Source organism: Microcaecilia unicolor, chromosome 1 (genome assembly GCF_901765095.1).
Source record: "Microcaecilia unicolor chromosome 1, aMicUni1.1, whole genome shotgun sequence".
NCBI classification, from domain to species: Eukaryota; Metazoa; Chordata; class Amphibia; order Gymnophiona; family Siphonopidae; genus Microcaecilia; species Microcaecilia unicolor.
Genome location: NC_044031.1, coordinates 160,668,824 through 160,695,977, shown reverse-complemented (window position 1 = coordinate 160,695,977; position 27,154 = coordinate 160,668,824). Strand labels below are relative to the sequence as shown.

At 43.1% G+C, this 27,154-nt stretch overlaps 1 protein-coding gene across 1 annotated transcript in view; it reads right to left on the bottom strand.

Annotated features, from left to right (window-relative positions):
- DNAH11 (dynein axonemal heavy chain 11) overlaps window positions 1-27,154 on the bottom strand; it is a 708,797-nt gene that overhangs the window by 193,755 nt on the left and 487,888 nt on the right. Inside the window, exons 58-60 of the mRNA XM_030201723.1 lie at window positions 25,745-25,927; window positions 19,815-19,916; window positions 8,761-8,895 (exon numbers count right to left, since the gene is read on the bottom strand). Of these exons, the coding sequence (XP_030057583.1) occupies window positions 8,761-8,895; window positions 19,815-19,916; window positions 25,745-25,927 (420 nt within the window). The remainder of the gene's footprint in view (window positions 1-8,760; window positions 8,896-19,814; window positions 19,917-25,744; window positions 25,928-27,154) is intronic.

The window sequence follows — 27,154 nt, the reverse complement described above, 5'->3', positions numbered from 1 at the left end:
ACATTTTGACCTTAATACATAAACTTTCCTTTTTATAAAGCCACGCTAGCTGCTGTCACGCAGCAATGCCGACACAGCCCATTCACATTGCATTTGGAATTCTCTGCGAGATTATATTAGACTTGAAAAGTCTTATAATACTTTTTGCTGTTTATTAAAGACACATTTATATGAATTGCATTTTGTAATTATTAAATTAAAGGGGCCCGGCTTAGAAGTATATTGAGCTCAATCAGTGTGAATGATTCTCTCCTCTTTTTTTTTTTTTTTAGCAAGAGTGATCCTGACCTATTATTTTATGGCATTCTCCTTTTGCTTTTTATTAATTTTACTAGCCGTTAAGCCCGTTAAAACAGGCGAGTATTGGTATGGGGGTTTTCCAAGGCCCCTTCCCCCCTCCCCTTGCTGCTGCAAGGCCCCCTGCCCTCCCTCCTTCCCTGCCAGCTCCAGGGCCCCCTGCCCTCCCTCCCAGTTCCAAGGCCCCATTCCCTCCCAGCTCCAAGGGCCCCTGCCTGCCCTCCCAGTTCCAAGGCCCCATTCCCTCCCAGCTCCAAGGGCTCCCCTCTGTCCCTCCCTCCCAGCCAGCTCGAAGGCCCCCTTCTGTCCCGCCCTCCCAGCTCCAAGGCCCCCCTCCTTCTGACCTCCCATGTCCAGCATCCTCCCTCCCTCCCTCCCAGCTCCAAGGGCCCTCTGTCCCTCCCCCTCCCAGCTCCAAGGCCCCCCCTGTCCCTCCCCCTCCCAGCTCCAAGGCCCCCTCCGTCCCTCCCTCCCAGCTCCAAGGCCCCCATCCCTCCCAGCTCCAAGGCCCCCCTCCTTCTGATACCTCACATGTCCAGCATTTCTCCTGCCCTCCCCTCCCCCCCCAAGGTCACTGCTCCCGGTCCCCCCCCCCCCCCCCGGAGTCACCGCCGCCACCCCTCCACCCGAGCCCTCTGTTTGCCACTGAACTTACAGCGCCAAAAACGCAGCAGGCAGATCAGCTGAGCTCCCGTCGGCCTTCCTTCTCTGCCAGTGTCCCGCCCTCGTGTGATGAAACGTCAGTGAGAGTGGGACACAGGCAGGGAAGGAAGGCCGATGGGAGCTCAGCTGATCTGTCTGCTGCATTTTCAGCGGTGTAAGTTCAATAGTGAAGAGAGGACCCGGGCCGGGTGCAGGGGGGGGGGGGGGCAGCGGCGACCTGGGGGGGGGGGGGAGCGGTAGCGACCTCGGCAGTTCCCTCCCTCCCCTTCGCGCAGTTTCCCTCTGTCCCGCCCCCGTCATCACGTATTGACATGGGGGCGGGACAGAGAGGGAAGTCTCTACTGCGCATTTGCGGGTGAGTACGGTCACTCGCAATTTATATGTTTGATGGCTAACCATTTCAATTTGTTTGACAAAAGAAGCAGTATATTAAATTTGATAAATGATCCCCCATATGTTTGGGGCCACCTAGTCCTGGATTCAGCAAGGAGTCTGTACCCTCAGGACAAGGGAAAAAAAAGGATGCTGCTGTTGCTGATGTAATGTTCCTTATCAGCCAACAAGTGCTGCTGAAGGGAAAAGGGGAAAAAAAAGTTCACAGTACTTCTATTTATTTATTGTATCAAATTGGCAGTTTACATAACACTAGAGAGGAAACAGAAAGAAAAGCATCAGTATTACAAAAAAAAAAAAAAAAAGGCAGAGGAAAGGGGTTCAATGGTACAGCGGAATCCGTGTAGGAAAAGAAAGCATGTGGGTCTCAAGAATCAGTATGAAGCATAATCTTTATTCAAAAACCCAGCACTGGTTTTCCTGCTTATGACTGAACTATGCAGATTTTGAATAAAGTTGGTTGAATGTTACCAACGAAGCATCTGAGTTCCTATTGGCTGCAGCCTATTAGCGTTTTAATATCTAAAAGGCGCCATATTGGAAATTTTCACACTGAAGAAAAGCTGTTGGAAAAAGGGCAGGTGTATTTTCTCCAGTGAGCAGCTGTATATTTTTGCACTTCAAGAATTCTTGTGGTCTCATGATGTTTCTGTTTTCCAGATGGAGAATGAGCACGAGCAGTAAGCAGTTTGGTCCCTTGAAAAAGCCGGTGGGCGAAACGGGTCCCCATTGGGCACACTGCATAAAGTTAAGTGCTTAAAAATGTTTTACTTGCAAACGTAAATACAAAAAAAGTAGAAAACGGAGGTTTTTGACTAATGATTAAGCAGGCCGCCTATAGAGTGCTTGAAATCATCTGTGCTGAGGCACTGAGCAGGTTAGGCTTCTGAGGTCTTTCCTCCTAAAAATATCCAGAAAAACCCTCTAGCCCCTAACAGTGGGAAAAGGTTTAATATATTTGTGGTGAGGGAATCACAACTATTCAAGCAAAACAGTGCACAGTTTAAGCTTGAGTGATTTCTGTATATCTGTGCCAAATTTTGTGTATGAAGTGAACTACGCAGATTGCCATTCAGAGCTGAAATGCTATATAGATGCTGTTTTTCTACAGAGTCCAACTTTCCAAGAATTGGCCACATGTTGGATCATAATACATTGAAATCTTCTGAATAATTATCACAGCCGACCCATGAAGCAGGCATTTACTGAAACATGGCCTGTGTCAGGTCTTTGAATAAAGACTGTTATTCATACCAATTCTGGAGGCCCGCATGCTTTTCTTTTGCTAAAAAAAAAAAAAAAAAGAAAACCAAACCAGACTGAATGAGACACAGAAGTGCATAGAGAATCTTGTCTAGCATAATAATCCTTAAGACAATATGAGAAAACTGAAAGATGAAAGGTAGGGGGTGGAAGAATGGACAGGGAAAGAACTCAGGCTCCTAAATATTTGGGGGTAATATTCAACCTGCAGCAGTAAGAAGCTTGCAAGTCTCTCCCAGCTATGGGCTGAACTAACTCTGGATATTTAATGCTGGTCCTGACATTGACTATCCAGATATGTGCACTGACCTGGAAGTTAACCGGGTACTAGCCGATATTCATACCAGTGCCCGGTTAACTTGGCATATAAAGCTATTGCAGCCTCTTTTCTGATCTAACTTTGTGTTTGCTTAGCCGGTAAGCGAACTGAATATTGCCGCTAACTGTCTAAGGGGCCTTTTTACAAAGGCATGCCCAAAAAGTGGCCTGCGATAGCGTGGGCTTGTGTACTGGATGAACCCTGGACCACCACATTTTTGGGCCCGGAAATGGATGTGTGGCAAAATGAAAACAAGAGCGCGACTGTTATTGACCCGAGCCCTTACCGCCACCCACTGACTTAGCAGTAAGGGCTCGGGCACGCGGTAACCGTCCAGCACGCACCAACTGCCAATTACTGTAGAACACCCCCACGGTAGAAAATAGAAAATTATTTTCTACTGCGGGTTTTCACTGTGCACCAAATTCTGAATTACCACCAGGCGCACTCGCTAGCTGGGCGGTAATGCTGATTTGACACGCGCTGCATGCGCGTACTACTACTTAACATTTCTAAAGCGCTACCAGGGTCACGCAGCGTTGTACAATTTAACAAGGAAGGACAGTCCCTGCTCAAAGGAGCTTACAATCTAAAGGACAAAGTATGCAGTCAATCAAATTGGGGCAGTCTAGGTTTCTTGAATAGAGGTAAATGGTTATGTGCCTAAAGCTACATTGAAGAGGTGGGCTTTGAGCAAGGATTTGAAGATGGGCAGGGAGGGGGCTTGGCGTATGGGCTCGGGAAGTTTATTCCAAGCATAGGGTGAGGCAAGGCAGAAAGGGCGGAGCCTGGAGTTGGCGGTGGTGGGGAAGGGTACTGATAGGAGGGATTTGTCCTGTGAGCGGAGGTTACGGGTAGGAGCGTAAGGGGAGATGAGGGTAAAGAGGTAATGAGGGGCTGCAGATTGAGTGCATTTGTAGGTTAGTAGGAGAAGCTTGAACTGTATGTGGTATCTGATCGAGAGCCAGTAAAGTGGCTTGAGGAGAGGGGTGATGTGAATATATCGGTCTAGGTGGAAGATAAGACGCGCAGCAGAGTTCTGAACGGATTGAAGGGGGGATAGATGGTTAAGTGGAAGGCCAGTGAGGAGTAGGTTGCAGTAGTCAAGGCGAGAGGTAATAAGAGAGTGGATGAGAGTTCGGGTGGTGTGCTCAGAGAGGAAAGGGCGAATTTTGCTGATGTTATAGAGAAAGAAGCGACAGGTCTTGGCTGTCTGCTGGATATGCGCAGAAAAGGAGAGGGGGGAGTCGAAGATGACTCTGAGGTTGCGGGCTGATGAGACGGGGAGGATGAGGGTGTTATCGACTGAAATAGAGAGTGGAGGGAGAGGAGAAGTGGGTTTGGGTGGAAAGACAATGAGCTCAGTCTTGGCAATGTTCAGTTTCAGGGCCCCTAAGTGCTGATCCACCCAAGCCCTGCACCTGGAATACCACTAATCTAGCCAGTTAGGGCATGACCAGTTAGCAGAGATATTCAGTGGCACTCTCCTGTCTGGTCAAACCCTTTCGAATATTGGAATTTATTAACCACCTTTATGACGAGATTCACATTTTGAATTGAACTTTGAATTATCTTGGCATGGAAACCTTGAAAAAGGACAATGTTAAAGGGACAACCCTCCCGCAAAATGTTAGGAGACAAAAAATGTACTCTAAAATGCCAGGAAATATACAGCAAAGAAAATTTAATGTACAGAAACCTGCTTACAGTAATGTTAGAAAGACAAATACTTTTAAGAAGTAAAACAGAAACAGGGAGGACAAGGTTCTGAAACGTGACAGGGTATGAGAAAGCAGCTAAACTTCCACCAGTAGGAAAGACCCAAAAATGTCCCAGTAAAGTTTGATATAAGCAAAGATTCTTTCAGCATGAAGATTGTAGTATCAATACCATTATGTATGCTGAAGTGCCAAGCTGCAAAACCCTCATTAAAAGTGGTGAGCAAGGCTCAGAGAAACGGATGGTGCTGTGATGATCCGTGCACAAGGCCTCTGAGTTACCTCCATCATCAAGGTCTAATTAAACTTGGCTTGATTTACTGTAAACATACTATCTTTGAAAGGGTCATGAAGAAAAACAACAGTTTTTTTAATAACAAAAATAAGCAGATACATGATACTGGAAATATCTAGTAGCTCACATGAAACCCACTAGATTATCTCTTAAATCATTAACTGGAACAAATGAACAACAAATCCATTAACTTGTACATAAGTTTCATTTGATTTATTCATTCTTTATCCTTCTTGTCTTGGGATGGTAAGTCATAAACAACAAAATGCACCCTCTCACTCTCTAAAATAGCTTTGAAATTTGAAGATTTACTAATCATGAAATAATCATCAATTTAAATATTCAATAATTTCACCATACCACTCAAGCACCATATATCACCAGTGACATTGGCTAACAAGGGTTTAAGATTTGGAACATGAAGTGTAATAAATTTTCAGACAGTTAAAAATCACTATAATTTTATTCTAATGCATTATAGATTGCCTGTAATATCATCCTAGCTGGGGTGACCAGTTTCTAATTTTGAACAGCTGTTCGGCTCGGAGTTATTTAATGATTAAATATAAACTGCCTGATTTATTAAACTTAACGCATGAGCTTTCAGGTCAATGCTTTATAGGCAAAATCATCAGTCTTGAAGCTTCTCAGAAGTTAACTGTCTCCTCTTCAAGTTAAAAAATATTTATTCACCAAGGAAAAGGATTGACGCTCAATTAATTCTCTTAAATATTTTTTCTTACTACTCAACAGCTTACCACCACTAAAAAAAACCCTCACATAAACTGCAATTTTGTGTGTTGTTAATCCACATGTTTTCAGGAAGAGACAAGGTTAAGTATTCTCACTTTGATTTCTAGATCTCCCAGGTCTTGTCTTGAGGCAAAGGAGCTATCCCAGAATAGTTTATTCACAAAATTAGTAAACTATTACATTTTGCTGAAGTGCGTTAGATTTTGCAGTTACCGTGTCTTAATGCAAGTACTTAACATGTGGTAAGTGCAAAATGTCCTGTGCATAGTACCCTGGTCTCAATTAACAGAGCCTCCTATACAGGAAGCGCTAAACAGACTTGTGCTAACTGCACAATTGTCAGTTAATGCGTGGTATGTGCGATGCACTAACTGCAGTATGCTCTCCAGGCCAATTTTCCACTCATGCCCCACCTAGTTACTGCCCCAACACAAAATGCCTTTAACATACAAATCAGCATGACTAATTGCGAAAATAACACAAAAGCTGTTACTGGGCACCAATTCCCATGTTAAGTGCCTAATGGACTTTAGTAAAAGGGCTTCTACATTGTAGATGGTCCTTACATTAATAGAAATGAAGGTCAGTCTGCGCAATATGGCAAAAGGTCAGAATGGCCATTTAAAGAGGCCTAACCTCATTTTATTGAGAGAATTACCTTAATGATATATATCAGTGTATGTGGTACCTGCTTAAAAAAAAAGGGGGGGGGGGTGAAATTTTCAGTCCTCTAGCTTAGCTTGCAGCCTGCAAGTAAATTTTGAAAGGAAAAATCCACTGCAGTTTGTTCTTTTCAAGAATCACCTGGTTTTTGGTGCTGCAGAGGGCATTTTCCCAAACAAAGTATGTGAAGGAAACAAGAAGGGAGTATTTGTAGGAATTTCAAATTATATCTTTATTTGTACTTTGGCTGACATGCCCTAGCCCCCTGCTCTATCTGCATCTCCCACGATGCCCACTGTCTCCTGCCCAGTTAAACTCCTCTGAACTGGCTGCACTTAATCGGATGGTGCCACTGCATATCCCCTCTGACTGCCAAAGCACTAACCAGCTAGGTTAAGAGCAGTCCGAGAACAGAGTATGGGCAGAGACAGCACTTAACTGGTTAACAGTGATATTCAGTCCGCTAACTGGTTACATGAGAGGATTAAAATTAGAAAAGCTGAAAGACTGTCCTAACATTTTTTGCCAAGCTAACCACACACTGGTCTGAATACCGGCCAATACACGGATAGCTTCCAGGTTGCTGAAGAGCCCTAGCTGCTTACTACGGCATTGAATATCTACCCCTATATTCTCCCCCTCCCAACTATGATGGCAGTTAAGATAGTTTAAGTTATGGTCAAGCTGAATGTTGTACTTAGTGTAAGGGTAATGGGATCTGATATACCGCCTTTCTGTGGGACAATCAAAGTGGCTTACATTTATTATATGCAGGTAGGTACTTTTTTTAGCCCTAGTGGGCTCACAAATATTGTGCCTGGGGCAATGGAGGATTAAGAGGCCCTTTTACTACGCTGCGTAGGCACCTATGCGTGCACGTGTGTGAATGTGGAACTACCGCCCGGCTATGGCATGGCCCGGGCAGTAATTCCAATTTTTACGTGAGTTCAAAAATCTTTTTTTTATTTTCGAATGCGCTGAGCTAACCAGGTGGTAATCGGCAGTGTACTTGCGTTGACGATTACTGCCCAGTTAATGCGTGACACCTTACCGCTAAGTGAATGGGTGACGGTAAGGTCTCGGACCAAAAATGGACGCGCACCAATTTTTATTTTGCGGCACGCCCATCTTCGGTCCCTAAAAAAAAGCCTTTTTTTACAGGCGAGCTGAAAAATGGATCTGTGCGCGTCCAAAACACGCGTCTACACTAGCACAGGCCATCTTTCAGTGCGTCTTTGGAAAAGGATCCGTAAGTGATTTGCCCAGAGTCACAAGGAGCTGCAGTGGGAATTGAACCCAGTTACCCAGGTTCTCAGCCCACTATACTAACCATTAGGCTACTCCTCCACAATGCAAAGCATGGGAAACTACACTATGCAATTTATGAATGGGCTATGTACAAGGTGGGCGGACAAAATGTTCCTGAATCCTGACCTGAGGGATTATTCAGTCTTTCTGCTCATTAACTGCTGGCTGCTCATGCTGTCACAGTGTATTTTTATTGTGTTTGGAAGGGATGACTTACTTATAGGGATGTTTCTTTTCCTGGTAATTAAAAAAAACCCAAAGCACTCAAATAGGTTTAAAAAATTGCTACACTTCTCTTCTGAAATCCAGAGTTGTTTATGGTAGTTGAATGGATCAATACGAGTCAGTGGTGGTCAGTGTTTTTACAAACAATGACCACTGCCAGCCAACTCAGACCTGGATATTCAGTTCCAGGCCATATCCAGGCACTGGCACTGAACATTCAGGTCAACTGTGGTACCTCAAAGTTCTGCAGGTATGGCTAATATTCACTGCTGTACATACATAGCTAACTGGGCAAAGATAGAGCTGCTATTTAAGCGGTACTACTTGCATGGTTAGCTATGGCGGCACCAACGAGTATCGCCAATACTCGCATAACTTCCGGCTCCACTCAGATTCCTTTCCCGGAGTACCATGAAACTGCTTGGACAGTCCTGTGACAGTAACAGAGAACATTCAGTGGTGATACCCAGTTAAGTGCTGCTGAACATCCTCTCCTAACCCAATCTGCATGATTTATTCCGTCAGGAACCTCTCTTGCCCGGTTAAATCATGTTGAATACTGGGTCCACATTGTTTATGAGATGTAAATAACAGTAGCTAAACTGATTATAATTATAACTCACTAGTGTCAAACTTACGCTAATTCAACCTCACTGTTGTATTATGTTTTGAAAGTGTTTACTGAAGACAGAAAATGAAAATAGGGCCCTTTGCAGTTTATTAATTCTAGACTCAGTTTCGTGTGTCAGTTTGCTGGATGTCCTTTTCACATAATAGGCCCTATTTTCAACGTGGAGTCCTTATTTAAATTTCATTGTGGGCGAAACCTGGAAATGCTGGCTCGGAAGTTATCAGTAACTTACCTCAAGTCCTTGAACAAGTCTATTAGCCAGTTCAATGGTTCTGTTAGTTCGGTTTACTTCTTCTTGGCAACGGAGCTTCTCTGCTGTTGCTTTCTCAAATGAAACTGTGAGCCTGCTCAGATTTTTATCCAGATCCTACACAAGATCAAAGTTTAGCACAGAAACTAAATCTATCATGTATTTTATTACAAATTTGGAACTTACAGCAATGCATTTGTAGAAAGCAAACAACTCCCCCCCCCCCCCAATCTTACCTGCATCCCTCGATACAAAGGGAGCAAACTATTTGAACTGTGACACAGGGGCGTAGCTACGGGTGGGCCTGGAGTCCATCCCCGTCCGTCCGTATCTTCGAATCCTCGCCCGCAGCGGTGAACTGGCGGGCAGGCGCTATGCTCAAGTAGTAAAAGCAGCAAGCCGGCAGGTTTGAGTTCGTCCTTCGCTTCCCTGCCTTCTCTGTGTCCCGCCCGCCTGAAAGGAAATGACATCACAGGAAGGCGGGATGCAGAGAAGGCAGGGAAGCGAAGGACGAACTCAAACCTGCCGGCTTGCTGCTTTTACTACTTGAGCATAGCGCCTGCCCGCCAGTTCACCGCTGCAACCTCAGGAGTGGAGTGCAAGTGAGCCAGCCCACGGAAGCCATTTGGTAAATTTCTGTTTCCACTCCCCCGCGCAGCCATCGCGTCGCCGTTCATTCAAAACACAGCAAGCAAACCTGTGAGCTGCTGCATCCACATTGTTATTCTTTGCCAAGAGATGAGAGATGCTGCGAAGGGGGAGAGAGGGGGGTGGAAAGAAACAGGATGGATGGGGAAAATTCTGGCCACAGGAGAGGGGGGCAAGACAAAAGAGAGAAGTGACAGGAAGATGTTGGAAGAGGGTGAAGGGTGGGGAGAAGAGAGGGAGCAGATGCTGGGCTAGAAGGGTGGAGGGAGAGAGACATTGGGAAATGTGGAACCATGTGGGAGAGGCCAAGGGGGTGGCAAGGAAATGAACGCGTGGAGGATGGTGATTACAGGGGAAAGAAATATGGTAAGGGGGAATAGATTGAAGATGGAAGGGAATGGATGGCTGGGGAAGTAGAGAGATGGGGAATAGGAGAACTAGTGGGTGAAAAGGAATCTGAGAGGTAACTGAAAAGTAAAACAAAGGAAAAGGGGTTAGACAGGATAAAATTTGGGTGGACAGAGCAGAAAAGAAAAAAAAAGAGAGGAAAGAGCTAAAATGGAAAGGTCAATATGTCAGAGGCAAGTGAAGTGAGGGAATGGAACAAGAGAGGAGAAAAAGACAAATGGACAGCAGCTGCTTGAAGGAGAAATAGCAGAAAGATTGGAAAGTTCAAAAGAGAAACTGGATCAACATGATGGAAAAAGAAAATGACCAGACAACAAAGGTAGAAAAGGCATTTTATTTTGAATCTTAAATGAAATATGATAGCTTGAGAAATGTGCACAGTGGATGTCACTTTCCTCATGAGCTAAAGTGTTTCTGTTTCTATTTTGAGTTGGGAGGTGCTGGGGGAGAGGTGGAGAATAGGGGGAGGAAGGGGGCGGGGCAGAGAAAATTTTGTACCCACCCACTTAGGGCTCTGGCCCACCCAAAATTGGCTGTCTGGCTAAGCCACTGCTGTGACAAAGTCCACCGGCACATAGTATCAAACGGAAATACATGCCTGCTTTCCTTTTGAAACTGTGGATATAATGCACGTACAAATATTTATACCTACATTTTTTTGCAGGTATAATGTCTGTGGAAATAAAAGTGTGTGGACATGGACTGCTCAAAGAACACATCAATCTGTATTGGAGAGGATCAAAGCTAAGCTTTCTTTGGAGGCTCAAATGACTGATTTTCATACTTCAGACACATCATGCAAAGAGAAAGATCTTTAGAGAAAGATACCAAGTTTGGCAAGGTTGAAGGTCAACACAAAAGAGGAAGACTGGCAATGGGATGGACTGATACAATAACAGCAGCTATGGACACTCCTCTATCAACAATAAGCCACCTGAATGAAGACTAAACATAGCTTAGAACAATTATCCACAGAGTCACCATGTAACAAGAACAGGTGGTTTTACAACAGAATGCATACATGCTTTTAACAGGCACTCAGAACCTGCCTTGACAGTATCTAAATGTCAATGCACACATTTACACTTGTTCTGACTTGAACCCAATAGAGATGCTATGGAAGGACCTGAAATGAGCAGTTCATACACAGAAATCTATAAATGTCTCTGCAAAGAAGAGTAGGCTAAGATCCCTCACTAGTGATGTGAAAGACTAATATCAAATCCGAGGAAGCATTTGGTTACAATTATTGCTGGTAATTGTGGTGACTAATTCTGTTCCTTAAATAAATGAAGCGATAATGTTAAAACCATGTTGTGCATTTATTTAGGTTCCCTTGGTCTAATACAGTATTACATTTTGCTTAAAGATCAGAAATTATTCAGTGTGACATGTATGCAATAATAGGGGAAATCATGAAGGGGGAAAACTTTTCACATCATTGTAGCTGACTCTTCTCTTTGTCAGCTATATTATCTGATCATAGTGGGACTTAGACAGCCACCTGGATATTAGAAGCTCTTTCTCATACGAATATAAGCGTTGCAATATTGGTACAGACCGAAGGTCCATCAAGCCTAGTACCCTGTTTCCAACAGTGGCCAATCCAAGTCACAAGTACATGGCAAGATCCCAGAACAGAAAAGAGATTTTATGCTGCTTATCCTAGAAATAAGCAGTGGAGTTTCCCAAGTCCATCTTAATAATGGCTTATCAACTTTCTTTTAGGAAATTATCTAAATCTTTTTTAAACCCTGCTAAGCTAATTGTTTTTACCACATTCTCTGGAAATGAATTCCAGAGTTTAATTACACATTGAGTGAAGAAATATTTTCTCCAGTTTGTTTTAAATTTACTTCTTAATAGCTTCATTGCATGCCCCCTAGTACTAGTATTTTTGGAACAAGTAAACAAGTGATTCACATCTACCTGTTCTACTCCACTCAGTATTTTTTAGACCTCTATCATATCTGTCCTTAGCCATCTCTTCTCCTTGCTGAAGAGCCCTAGATGCTTTAGCCTTTCCTCATAGGGAAGTAATCCCATCCCCTTTAGCATTTTTGTCACCCTTCTCTTACCTTTTCTAATTCTGCTATATCTTTTTTAAGATGCGGTGACCAGAATTGCCCATAGTATTAGAGCTGCAGTCATACCATGGAGAGATACAAAGGCATTATAACATTCTCATTTTTATTTTCTATTCTTTTCCTAACAATTCCTAACATTCTATTTGCTTTCTTAGCAGCCACTGCATACTTAACAGAGGGTTTCAACGTATTAACATCAATGACATCTAGATCCTTTTCCTGGGCGGTGATTCCTAATATGGAAGCTTGCGTCATGTAGCTATAGTTTGTGTTCCCCTTTCTCACATGCATCATTTTGTACTTGATCACATTAAATGTCATCTGCCATTTGGATTCCCAGTCTCATAAGGTCCTCTTGCAATTTTTCACAATCCTCTTGCAATTTAACAACTTTGAATAACTTTGTGTCATCAGCAAATTTAATTAACTCGCTAGTTATTTCCACCTCTAGACCATTTATACATTTTCCATCTGTAAGTATTAGCTCTAGTATTACCACTTCCCAAGTGAGTTCTATCATTATCTGTCCAAGCAAAGTCCCATCTCTTTGCTTCTCACAAATTCTAGACGGGGTACTCTTATTCATATCTGGTAGGTTAAAGTCTCCCACTAAAAATGCTTTCCCCTACATTCCCACCTTTTGGATGTCTTTGACCAAATCTCTGTCCAGCTCCTGTATCTGAGTCAGAGATCTACAGAGCACACCAGTGTAGACGGAAGTGTCGTTGCCTCTTCCATAACAGAAGGAATGGGGTTCAAACCTCAGTGTGTACATTTCCAGTTTCCTTGAAGAAGTGCAAAAGTAACTGCAGAAAGTATGTGTGTGGTTTGAAAATGTAAACTCTGCATGTATGTTTCTTCCCCTGACCCACAGTAAAGGAAAATATTCAAACCTTTCATTTTCTTGAGTAAAACGTATTGCTCGCAGAATTGACTTTACATACTCCTTCTCCATCTTAGCTTACATATGCAAACAATTACATATGTACATAACTATATAAGTATTGCCACACTGGGACAGACCAAAGGTCCATCAAGCCCAGCGTCCTGTTTCCAACAGTGGCCAATCCAGGTAACAAATACCTGGCTAGATCCCCAAAAAGATCGATACATTTTATGCTGCTTATTCCAGAAATAAGCAATGGATTTTCCCCAAGTCATTTTAATAATGGTCTAAGGACTTTTCCTTTAGGAAGCTGTCCAAACGTTTTTGGACGGCTCAGAGTGATCCACACACTATTAGGGTGTACTCTAAATGAGAAAAGATTTAGTGAGCAATGGATTGCAAAATCCCCCATGCTAAATGGCCCAAAGTGATATGATCAGCTCATGCAGAGGGTTTCATCCTTACTCCACTAACCAATATGAACAGCCCAACCTTCCTGATCTATGTCTTAACATCACAGGATCAAGATCCACCATCCCATCATTATGCTCAATTCTCCACCCTGAAGGCTGAACCCCTCCCACTACTCCTATGGAATCTGGATGCTTTTATATATAGAGACCTCTAAGGTTCTGCCATATACAGGATCATCTTTTTGGTTGGAGGGGCCAAAGAAACTAATCTCTAGCCCCGCTCTAAGCTCTCTAGATGCTGATGTCATGTTAGGCAAAATATTGGTGGGGCCAATATTTTCACTTTGGGTCCTAACTTCAGCCTGTCAAGTTTATTCAAGCGCCTCCTATAAGGAACCGTGTCAAGGGCTTTGCTGAAATCTAAGTGCATGTCCTCAATCCAGTTCTCTAGTCACCCAGTGAAAGAATTCAATCAGATTCATTTGGCATGATTTACCTTTGGTAAAACCATGTTGTTCGGATCTTGTAACCTACTAAATTCCAGGAAATTCACTATCCTTTCCTTCAGCATCGCTTCCTTACTTTTCAAATAAGTGAGGCTTACTGGCCTGTAGTTTCCAGTTTCTTCTCTGTCACCACTTTTGTGAAGAGGGTCCACATCTGCTCTTCTCCAATCTCTTGGGACCTCTCCTGTCTGCAAAGATTTATTTATTTATATTACATTTGTACCCCGCGCTTTCCCACTCATGGCAGGCTCAATGCGGCTTACATGGGGCAATGGAGGGTTAAGTGACTTGCCCAGAGTCACAAGGAGCTGCCTGTGGCGGGAATTGAACTCAGTTCCTCAGTTCCCCAGGACCAAAGTCCACCACCCTAACCACTAGGCCACTCCTCCACTATTTATTTATTTATTGCATTTGTATCCCACATTATCCCACCTATTTGCTCAATTTATTACATTTATTAAACAAATGTTTAAGAGGACCAGCCAGAACATCTCTGAGCACCCTCAATATCCTGGGATGGATCTTGTCCAGTCCCATGGCTTTGTCCACCTTCAAATTTTCAAGTTCTTCATACCTTCTTCCGATAATGGTGCTATATCCAATCCATGCTCATATGTACCTTTGCCAGCCAATCATGGTCCTTCTCCAGGATTGTCTTCTGTGAACACAGAACAGAAGTGTTTGTTTAGCACATTGGCTTTTTCCTCATCATTCTCCACACAGTGGTTCACAGCATCTTCAGTCTCAGAATTCCATTTTTAGCCTTCCTCCTTTCATTAATATACCTGAAAAAATTATTGTCTCCCCTCCTTACATTTTTAGCCATTTGTTCTTCTGCCAAATGTACATCTCTCTTGGCTTTCAGTTTCATCCGGTATTCCTCTCTGTGTTTCTCTTCTTGAGTTTTTCTGTATTTCATGAATGCCAACTTTTTTTCTCAGCCACTTGCTTGAAGAACCATATCTATTTCCTTTTACTCTTGCTTTTTTATTTACTCTCCTCATATTAAAGTCAGTATCCTTATTTATAGCTCCTTTCAGACTGGACCACTGTCTTTCCACTTCTCATATATCCTCCCAGCCTACCAGCTCTTTCTTCAGGTACAACAGGACATTATAATAGGATAATCCACAATAAAACATTACTTCACATGACTTTCTAATTTCCTCAGAAGTCATTCATAAGGTACTTTATCAAATGCCTTTTGGAAATCCAGATGCACAATATTGATCGGCTCACCCTTATCCATATATTTATTCACCCCTTCAAACAAATGTAGTAGATTGGTGATGCAAGATTTCCCTTGACTAAATCCATGTTGGCTTTGTCTCATGCTTTTTCAGTAGCAGCTCAAAGTGAGTTACATTCAGGTACAGTACGTATTTTTCTGTCCCTGAAGGGCTTACAATCTATGTGTGTACCTGAGGCAATGGATATGCAATCTACTAGCCAAATAGGTAAAGTGCATTTACCGATGGCTACCCCCATCCTGTTTGGGTCAAAAGAAACAAAAAGCTGGGTGGACTGTCTATGGGCTTTAGTCTGCTCCAGGTAGAAGGCTGAGGCTCTCTTGTAGTCCAAGGTGTATGGTGCATTTTCACCAGGATGAGAATGAGGTTTTGGAAACAATGTTGGTAGAACAACTGACTGATTAAGTTGGAAATCTGACACCACATTAGGAAGGAGCTTAGGTTGCATGCGGAGAACCACTCTATTATGATAGAATTTTGTGTAACATGAATCTGCTACTAGGGCCTGAAGCTTGCTGACTCTGCACACCACCATAAACAGAATCTTCCAGGTCAAAAACTTCAGGTGGTAAGTGTCAAGCGGCTCAAAAGGAGGTTTCATCAGCTGAGTGAGGACAACGTTGAGGTTCTGTGACACTGTGGGAGATTTGATTGTGTGTTTTTATTTAGAAGGAAACCTCTCATGAATCAAACTAGAGACTGTACAGAGATGAGTTTACCTTCCAAATGGTGATAAGCAACACTGAGGTGAACCCTTACAGAGTTGGTGAGACCAGACTCATAAACGTGTAGAAGGTATTCAAGTAGATTTTGTGTATGGCAGAAAAAAGGAACTAGGGCCCCGCCCTCACACCAGACAGCAAGCCTCTTCCACTTAAAATTATATGACCTTAGTGGAATCTTTTCTGGAAGCAAGCAGAACTCTGGAGACTCCCTCATGTAAGTGAAGAGATAGTAACATAGTAACATAGTAGATGACGGCAGAAAAAGACCTGCACGGTCCATCCAGTCTGCCCAAGAAATGTGCCACTTTTTTGTGTATACCTTACCTTGATTTGTACCTGTCTTTTTCAGGGCACAGACCGTACAAGTCTGCCCAGCACTATCCCCGCCTCCCACCATTGGCTCTGGCACAGACCGTATAAGTCTGCCCAGCACTCTCCCCGCCTCCCAACCACCAGCCCCGCCTCCCACTACCGGCTCTGTTATCCAATCTCGGCTAAGCTCCTGAGGATCCATTTCTTCTGAACAGGATTCCTTTATGTTTATCCCATGCATGTTTGAATTCCGTTACCGTTTTCATCTCCACCACCTCCCGCGGGAGGGCATTCCAAGCATCCACCACTCTCTCCGTGATGTCAACTGTACGCTCTCAGAAGCCAAGCCACGAAGGCCATGGTTTGGAGGCTGGGATGCAAGAGAGATCTCTCATTCTGAGTGATGAGGGTCAGAAAGCAGTCCAGCCTTCATGGATCTTTGGAGGCTAACTGCAGAAATAGAGGGAACCAAATCAGTCTCAGTCAATATGGAGCAATATGGATCATGGTTTCCCAGTCCTGCTTGGGTTTCAGCAAAGTCTTCCCCATAAGCAGTACTGGAGGATATGCATACAGAAGACCCTTCCCCCAATGAAGGAGGAAGGCATCTGATGCTAGTCTGCCATGTGACCTGAGCCTGGAGCAAAACTGTGGGACTTTGTTGTTGAGGTGTGTGGCAAAAAGATCCACTGAGGGGGTGCCCCACACTCAGAGGATCTTCCAGGCAATGCCCATGTTTACAGACTACTTGTGAGGTTGCATTACTCTGCTCAGTCTGTCTGACAGGCTGTTGCCTTTCCATGACAGGTATGTGGCTCTTAGTACCATGCCCTGAGTAGTAGCCCATCGCAACAACCTGACTGCCTCCTGACACAAGAGGTATGAACCTGTGCCTGCCTGCTTGTTGAGGTAATACATCACGACCTGATTTGTCTGTTTGAACAAGAATTATCTGATTGGACAGTTGATCTCTGAAAACCTTTAGAGCATTCCAAATGGCTCATAATGCCAGAATTATGTGACGGGAGGTCTTCTGAGTGTAGAGCCCGTCTATTCAGCCCAGGTTGGATGCATCTGTTGTCAACGTCTTGTGTGGAGGAAGAATTTGGAATGGAAGTCCCAAGGTCAGATTGGACCGAATCATCCACAAAAGTGACTCTTGTATTGTAACATTTATAACCCGCGCTTTCCCACTTGTTAAGAGGCTCAATGCGGCTTACATTAGAGCAAGAGTGACTGAAACGAGATTCACTAGATTCTCAGAAGTTTGACACTACTGGGAAGCTACAGTCCACTGAGCCTCTCTCAGGTGGAGATGTGCTATAGATGCACAGGCACTGTGGAGACCATGTGGCCTAACAACTGCAACATCTGCTAAGCTGAAACCTGCGGCTGTGCCAGTCCTGTAGGGCAATGGACTCTAAGGTCTCAGCCCTGGGTTCTGGGAGGAAGGCCTTGGCTTGAACTGTGTCTAGCTCCTATGAACTTCACTTGTTGAGAGGGAAGATGGGACTTTGGGTAGTTTATGGTGATACCTAGTAGCTCCAATACCTGAATGGTTTTCCACAGAGAACCCTGAGCTCTTTCATTGGATGTGCTCTTGACCAGATAATTGTTCAAGTAGGAAAACACATGCACTCACAGTCTGTGTAGACACACTGCGACTATGGAAAGACACTTTGTAAATATTCAGGGAGCGGATGAAAATGATGAAAGGCTAAAAGGCAGGATGCAAAACTGGTGTTTCTCTACTAGAAATTGGATTGATTGGTAAGTATCTGAATGTGGGTGTAAGCATCCTTTAAAGTCCAGAGAGCCCATCTTTCGACACAAATCGGGAGATGGGCATCCTTCTCCCAGGGTCGCCCAAAGTGGCATAATCGAAAGCCGATTTTGGGCATCCTCAACTGCTTTCCGTTGCGGGGACAACCAAAGTTCACGGGGGTGTGTCGTAAGCATAGCGAAGGCGGGACTGGAGCGTGCCTAACACATGGACGTCTTCGACCGATAATGGAAAAAAGAAGGGTTTCCCTGACGAACACTTGGACGACTTTACTTGGTCCTTTTTCTCTTACGACCAAGCCACAAAAACGTGCCCTAAATGACCAGATGACCACCGGAGGGAATCGGGGATGACCTCCCCTTACTCCCCCAGTGGTCACTAACCCCCTCCCACCCTAAAAGAAATTTTTAAATATTTTTTCTAGCCTCTATGCCAGCCTCAAAGGTCATACCCAGCTCCATGACAGCAGTATGCAGGTCCCTGGAGCAGTTTTAGTGGGTGCAGTGCACTTCAGCCAGGCAGACCTAGGCCCATCCCCCCCTACCTGTTACACTTGTGGTAAATGTGAGCCCGCCAAAACCCACTGTACCCACATGTAGGTGCCCCCCCTTCACCCATAAGGGCTATGGTAGCGGTGTACAGTTGTGGGGGGTTTGGGGGGCTCAGCACACAAGGTAAAGGAGCTATGCACCTGGGAGCAATTTATGAAGTCCACTGCAGTGCCCCCCCTAGGGTGCCCAGTTGGTGTCCTGGCATGTGAGAGAGACCACTGCACTATGAATGCTGGCTCCTCCCATGACCCAAGGCATTGAATTTGGTTGTTTCTGAGATGGGCGTCCTCGGTTTCCATTATTGGCAAAAATTGGGGACGCCCATCTCTAAGGACGACCTAAATTTCGCAATTTGGGCGTTCCCGACCATATTATCGAAACGAAAGATGGACGCCCATCTTGTTTTGATAATATGGGTTTCCCCACCCCCTCGCTGGGACGTCCTGTGAGGATGTCCTCAGGAAAACATGGGCGCCCTTTTTGATTATGCCTGATTATTTCTGAGCATTATTATATGTATCTACTTTACATTTATCTATATTTTTTTATTATTATTTCAAGTTTGCATTCCTGGATAATTTGTGTATTAAATAATCAAGTCTGCCCCCCAAAAATGAAAACTGTTCTCGTGCTCGAAAAAGGACAGAGGCACACACTCTCACAATGGCGGATACTGACGTTGGGGGAAGCAAAAATGCCAGAAAATAACATAGCACAAACTCACCATGCTGTCTTCTAAGGAAGCTTCAATGATCCAGGTGGGATAGGGAACTCAGAGACCTCTGAGATGTACCTCTGCTCCACTTTTTTCTAAAAATTGTATTCTTAACGGGAGCTACAGCCAAACAAGGCACACCTAAACTAATTGAAAACCCAGATATAAACTGGGTCAGGAGAAAAAGCCCCAAGGCATCCCCAACTTGACAAACACAACAGAAATACTGGTCGGAAAAAAAAAAACAACCACCCCAAAACGGCCCCTCCAAGGACAAGGGAGCTCAGAATAAAACTGGCTCAGAAGAGAAAGCCTCCATATAAAGAATTATAGCTCAATGAAAACTAGCTAGAAATAACGTCAAGGGAGGAAGGGGGTCCGAGAATATCACTGAAATACGCCCGCCAGCAAGGCCAAGCCTGGGTGCTGCCAAACTGAATACAAACCAAAAAGAGACTGCAGAGCACTGCCAAACCAGAGACTGCTCTTTTTGTTGTTGTTTACTCAGAGCAAAAGATGAGGCTCACCTCCCAGGCACTCAAGGCCCCTAGATAGAACTAGGGGCAGAGGCACAAAAAGGGCCTCCAGAAACAGAAAAGAACCTCTCAGGGTACAAATATTCGGTACAGGTCTAGTTTTTTGCAAGATGATGTTGTACTTTTAATACATGAAAGTCTTAATAAGAAGAGAGTCATTACATTACAAAACCAGTTCAAGGAATACTTGGATATTAGTCTAGAGAATACACTTACAGCAAGCTTTTTCCTGATTGATTCAAGCTTTTCAGTCGCAACTGCCAGCTCAGAGTTTGCCTGGGCAAGAGCACGCCGCTTTGGCTCCACATCACAATACACCTAGAAAATATCAAGTATTCTGTTTGAGCACTCAAAATAAAATGGAAGACAATGGACGTTTTGGGGACTATTAATGTGTTAATCTAGTAAAACTATTAACTCACCTAGTTGTTTGGGTTTCTATAAACACATTTTAGACAAACATGATAAAACTTTTGACTACAGTCACAACGTTTGGATGACATTAACTGAAACATTTTATCAACCTGCTATATACAGATGACTCTGACATTTTCTTTCCTTTATCTATATAACAGGATTTCGCAAACCTGCCCTGGGGATCCCACAGCCAGTCAGGTTTTCAGGATACATGCATTGGAGATTAAATATGAGCAAATTATCTCATGCATATTCATTATGATTATCTTAAGACCTTAATGGCTGTGGGAGCCCCAGAACATGTTTGGGAAGCCCCGATCTATAAATTAAATAGACAAAGCAATAATGGATTGATCAAACATTTATTTTATTTATTTTAGAAGCAACCCCATATGTAAATAGCAGCTTCTACAAGTGTAGATTGGTATACATCTATAAAAACCACTTTAGAATGGGGACTAATTTCATATGATGATGCTTACTAGAGAATGAAATGGGGACAGTGACAGAGCCCATGGGGATGGGGTGAGGGCGAGGACAGAGCCCACGGGGACAGGGCTAACCTTTGACCCCATGCTATTCTCTACTTTGAAGGCTGTTAATGAATTGGACAGTTATTTATGTTTGAGTGATGCAAAAGTGCTGGCCACAACTGGCAAAATTTGCATGGGGGATGCTGTACATTCCTGCTACTAGCACATCTTCTAAGAATACATTTTCTATTGCAGGAAGGGCTGTGGAAGACAGGAGAGCTAGACTGAATCCTCAGATTGTTGATAACTTAGTATTCATCCACCAATTAAAAAAATCAATTTCCCGCAGCTTAGTAAAAGGACTCCTAAGTGCCGACAGCCTACCAAACGGTTAATGCTGCCCTGGTGGGCCCTAAATGAGGAGTGGGCTGAGTTTGGAGGAGGGAAAAAAATCAGGGAGGAAACACCCCTGTAGGTATGGATGAAGTCTTATGATGCTGTATGCTCAATAGAAGTCTGTTCTAATTAAGCTAGAAGTACAAAGAAAACTAAGAGAAGATAAAAAAAAGTATTTTGCAAAGCTTTAGTAAATCTGAAAAGCAATACATGTTGGTAGCTTTGTTCTATTTATAAACATTTTAGCAGTTTGCAAAATACACTACCAACTACAGACATGGCATGGCTAAATTATGTCCTATTTTATTTTATACAGTGAAAAGAGTGTACTGTTAAGCAAATGCAAAGTTTAAAGAGAAACAGGGAAAACTGTAGTTCAACTGATGATTTCTTGTTCTGCACAAGACTTGGCTTGAAACAGTGCTATGTAGTATTCCTGGTGATAGATCTAATTAAACCTGGAATTACTACTACTACTACTATTTAGCATTTCTATAGTGCTACAAGGCATACACAGCGCTGCACAAACATAAAAGAAAGACAGTCCCTGCTCAAAGAGCTTACAATCTAATAGACAAAAAATAAATAAAGTAAGCAAATCAAATCAATTAATGTGAACGGGAAGGAAGAGAGGAGGGTAGGTGGAGGCGAGTGGTTACAAGTGGTTACGAGTCAAAAGCAATGTTAAAGAGGTGGGCTTTCAGTCTAGATTTAAAGGTGGCCAAGGATGGTGCAAGACGTAGGGGCTCAGGAAGTTTATTCCAGGCGTAGGGTGCAGCGAGACAGAAGGCGCAAAGTCTGGAGTTGGCAGTAGTGGAGAAGGGAACAGATAAGAAGGATTTATCCATGGAGCGGAGTGCACGGGAAGGGGTGTAGGGATGGACGAGTGTGGAGAGATACTGGGGAGCAGCAGAGTGAGTACATTTATAGGTTAGTAGAAGAAGTTTGAACAGGATGCGAAAATGGATAGGGAGCCAGTGAAGGGTCTTGAGGAGAGGGGTAATATGAGTAAAGCGACCCTGGCGGAAGATGAGACGGGCAGCAGAGTTTTGAACCGACTGGAGAGGGGAGAGGTGACTAAGTGGGAGGCCAGCAAGAAGCAGATTGCAGTAGTCTAAACGAGAGGTGACAAGGATGTGGATGAGGGTTTTGGTAGAGTGCTCGGAAAGAAAGGGGCGGATTTTACGGATGTTGTAAAGAAAGAAACGACAGGTCTTGGCAATCTGCTGGATATGAGCAGAGAAGGAGAGAGAAGAGTCAAAGATGACCCCAAGGTTTCGAGCTGAGGAGACAGGGAGAATGAGAGAACCATCAACAGAAATAGAAAACGGGGGGAGCGGGGAGGTGGGTTTGGGGGGGAAAAATGAGAAGCTCGGTTTTGGTCATATTTAATTTCAGGTGGCGTTGAGACATCCAGACAGCAATGTCAGACAAGCACACTGAAACTTTGGTTTGGATGCAAGGTGAGATATCAGGGGTAGAAAGGTAGATTTGGGAGTTATCACCATAGAGATGGTAGGAAAAGCCATGGGATGAGATTAATGAACCAAGGGAAGAAGTGTAGATAGAAAAGAGGAGGGGACCAAGAACAGAACCCTGAGGTACGCAGACAGGCAGAGGGATAGAAGTAGAAGAGGATCCACCAGAGTGAACACTAAAGGTGCGGAGGGAGAGGTAGGAAGAGAACCAGGAAAGGACAGAGCCCTGGAATCCAAGTGAGGACAGGGTATCGAGAAGTATGCTGTGATCGACAGTGTCAAAAGCAGCGGAAAGATCAAGAAGAATGAGGATGGAATATTGACCTCTGGATTTAGCCAGTAATAGGTCATTGGAGACTTTAGTAAGCGCAGTTTCGGTTGAGTGGAGAGGGCGAAAACCAGATTGTAGTGGGTCAAGAATAGCATGTGAGGAGAGAAAATCAAGGCAGCGGCGGTGAACAGCACGCTCAAGTAATTTGGAGAGAAAAGGAAGGAGGGAGATGGGTCGGTAATTAGAGGGACAAGTAGGGTCGAGTGAAGGCTTCTTAAGGAGAGGTGTGACCACAGCATGTTTAAAGGCAGCAGGGACAGTCGCAGTGGAAAGTGAGAGGTTGAGAATGTGACAGATAAAAGGAATAAGAGCAGGAGAGATGGCATTAAGAAGGTGGGTGGGAATGGGATCAGAGGAACAGGTGGTACATTTTGAGGAAGAAAGGAGAAGTGTAGTTTCCTCAATAGTAACTTCAGGAAAGGAGGAAAGGGAATGAGGGGAAGGAGAGAGAGGGGAACGGACTAGTGGAGGGAGAGGTGGTGAGGTAGAGAATGCAAGGTTTATCTTTTGAACCTTGTTGTGAAAGAATTCAGCAAGGGTCTGAGGAGATAATGAAGGGGGAGTTTAAACTGTAAAGAAAAATAATTAATTCAATTTAAAGGGATTAAACAATCTGGCAATGAATTAAGACACCATGGGGTTGATATTCAGCATGGTTTAACCAGGAGGGCCGGCTCAAGGGGTAGTTGCACTCTGAGCCAACTTGCTTTGTTGGTGCCCCCCCCCCCCCATTGCACCACTTCCAGCTCCCCCCCATCTCATCGCTTCCAGTACCCCTTCCCCCCATGGGTTCACTACCTCTCTCTCCCTTGGGCCAACATCTCTCTCCCGCCCCAGTCCTGTCTCTCTTTTGGTCTCCTCTGGGTCTAGGACTACTCCATCACCTCTCTCACTCCCCCATGGTCTTGTAAAGTTTACACTGGTCGATGTGGCAGCAGCAGCAGTATGGCAGGCTGACTCTGACCAACCCCTGAGTCCTCCCTCTGCTGCATCTCACACACAGGAAATTGCAGCAGAGGAGGCAGGACTCTGTAGAGGAAAGACCCAGGCTGGCCAAATGCAGCTTATCATGCTGCTGATGCCATCGGCAACCAAAATAAACTTTACAAGACCGCGGGGGAGTACAAGATGTGAAGGAGCAGTGCTGGACCCATGGGGGGGGGGGGGGGGGGGAGAGGGCAGATAAAGACCTGTATGGTCCATGCAGTCTGCCCAACAAGATAACTCATGGGGTAACTTCTGGCAGTGCCCCAGATCTGGATAGGGCATGACACTGAATATGCAGGTCTAATTCAGCTGGTGGTGCCATGTTTAAAAAAAAAAAAAAAAAAAACCACAGATCATCACCAGCTGAATATTGCCCCCCCCCCCCCCCAATTCTTAATAGATCTCAGTTGCTATTTTTGCATTCTAATGTATTTTGAAAGTTTTTGGATAAGGTTTCAGCAATTTGAGTAGTAGTTATTCAGCACATGAAGGTTAAAGCACATCCCAATTCCAGTTCAATTTAAAATCTGGTTAGGGAGACAAGGCATTTTCTCAACAAAGATTTTATAATGTATTTTTGTTTTTTATTTATTTTATTTATGCAACATTTTACACTTTACATTCAAAGAATAAACTTATGAATGTTAATGGAAATAACAGAAATAAATAACAAGGAAAATAAATGTGGTCTAAGTTTAAAGGTTAATTTCCTGTAATATACATTATAAATTTAATGTATTTTTGGATGCACAGGGCTGTTTAAAAAAGATGTTACTACTCAAATCATCTAGAACTCATACCACATGTAAGGTGGCTAATGCCATTTACATGATTATATGCCCTTGCCAACAATTATATAATGGACGATCATGTTGTCCTATCACAGTTCGTCTGAAGAATTACGGTGGCGCATCTTAGACAGTGTTCAACTCGGGTGGGAATGTTGAACAATTGTTAAATTATAAGGAGCAAAGATGGATTTTTCAATTGAAAACACTTTTCCCTGCTGGTCTTAATGTAGAACTAGACTGGTGGTCATTGGTATGATCCTGCCGAGTGACATTTGTTCTCTCCAATCAGCATTGTATTGGTGGTCTGCTGCATCCAATCAGCATGTTAGTTTACTTATCACTTGCTGTTATATATATTGTGATGTCAGACGCCGTCGCTATACTCTTTGAAGATATATGAGAAGACTGCAGATGCTATTTGTGAGTTGGTTTTTTTTTTTATAACTTGCAAGTTTTTTCATATTTAGTCTGAGTAATTCAGTCCTGTCTTGTTTTAGTGGCGCTCTACCCTGAAGAAGATTGTGAAACCTGCCTATATTGGCAGAGGCTCCATTCCTTTTCTAAGCTAAGTAGCTTTTGAATTTTTGATATAAAAAATTAAAGATAAAATGAAGGACCAATGAGGAGTATGCAATGCTACTTCAAGAAAGTGATCGGTAATAGCACTTGCATTGTGATACCTGAGGATGCCCTTAATTTAAAAAAAAAGCTTTAGTGTGAACATTAATACACTTGCAAGTACGATGGTGTTTAAAAATTGATACTTTTAAGAATGTTTGCTGGGAAAATTGATTTTGTTAATGAGAACCAAGCATTTGCGTGAGTCTGAGCAAAACCAAACGTGGAAGCAAACATCGGTGCCTGTTTTTCTGTGCTTAAATATGAGCCTTTCAAAAATTAAAGTAGAAATAATTTTTCAAAGGTTCATATATAAAAGTGCAGAAGAACAGCGTTTATATATGCTTACACTTCCAGGTTTGTTTGGGTATGCGCATAAGAACTGTGCTTACCAACCAAACCATTTGTGTGCATGCGCCAGGAATGGTCCTCCTCTCGCTTTTGATTTGCGAGTGCCAATTAACCATGCATATCATTTACATAAGTTTTCTTACGAGCATTGCTTCACTATCTTTGTTTAGTTCCTTTTTACATTATGCATTATGCTCTTTTGCACCTGGATTTGAGCATCGGACCCTGAATCAGATGCAGAACTGTCCAGGAAGCAAAGAAAATCTAAATACTGATCCTTGTTGCAGAAACAAAGTACTAATACCTCATAGAATTTTACTATGTTGATGACCCATGAACAGAGACCAGCTGCTGCCAAAGACTTAGTTCGAACAAGATCTGGGTTGAACTCTGGGTCTTTCAAGTACAGATCCTTGATCACTTTCAGGCAATTCTCATGAATATGCTCCTTGTCATAATTAATTAGTGCTTGCAAAAAGTCATCAATCTGCAAAGAGAAAAATGTGCATTTCATTCATTACAAAAAGAAAAAATGTTTATATTTGTGCTCTTAGAGTAAGTGTTTTGAACAATCAACATACATGAGAACTAATGAATCAGAATCTACTAACTCCAGGGGGATTAAAACATAATTTTAACCTAACTACTTTACTATGAATGTATAGTGAATATTACAGAGAGGTGGTTTTTTTATTATTGAAAAGACAGTTACAGGAGAACCTCCCCAGCTGCTATCTAACTTCCTCCCAGGGCCTATCAGACCTTTATCCAGCATCTCACAGGTGCAGATGGGACAAGGGACAGAAAGAATTTTGCAGATCAGATCACTGCACAATTTATGGCCCAAATAACTTCTGACAAGTATATGGATTAGTACTATACTTTAGTGCCTAGATGAGTCATAGGGAAGCAGTTCAAACTGTCAACATTAAAGTAGTCTTTGAACTTTTGTGCCAGAATTTCTCAAACTGTGAATCGGGACCATAAATAGGGGCACAAAACCCATATAAATACATGATTATTCTGCAACTCCTGGAGGGGGGGGGGGGGGGTCACAGTTTTATTTGGCTGCTATTATGGAGTTGTAGCCACAAAAAATTGACAACACTGCTTATGCCTTCAGCTATAAAGGTAGAGCTAAAAAAAACTATGTATCTGCCAAGTCTTGTAGATCAGTAGATTATCTGCATCAAATTCTAATGTAATCTAACCACTATTACAAATATAGTAGTTTACTTAAAACTTCAGCCCTGGAAACCTGAACCTAATCTTATTTTGATATTTGGTCCAGAGAACGACAACATTGAATTTACTGTTAGGTCACGGCTTTGTTTAGTAGACATTGTATTGTAACTAATGCCCCAACTTACATTAAACCAGATAAAGAACGTTTTTGTTATACAACATGCCTACATATAATTTTTTAAACTATTGACAAAAAAATAATGAAGTGCTTTCAGCTGTAAATTGAAGATTTTTAAATATTTTATCAATTTAAATATTACAAACATGTATCCACTTTTTATAGAAACACAAATCTAAAAATATAAATCACAATAAGGAAACAATTATCATTTTTCTTAGACCACTAATAAAAGAAAAAAAGGAGTGAGATCTAGAATAGATAGGAGACCATAGTAAAGAAATTACAAATAGGCTTTAACATGAGACAAAATCCCCCATATTATCCTATATCGCCAGTTTTTTTTAATAG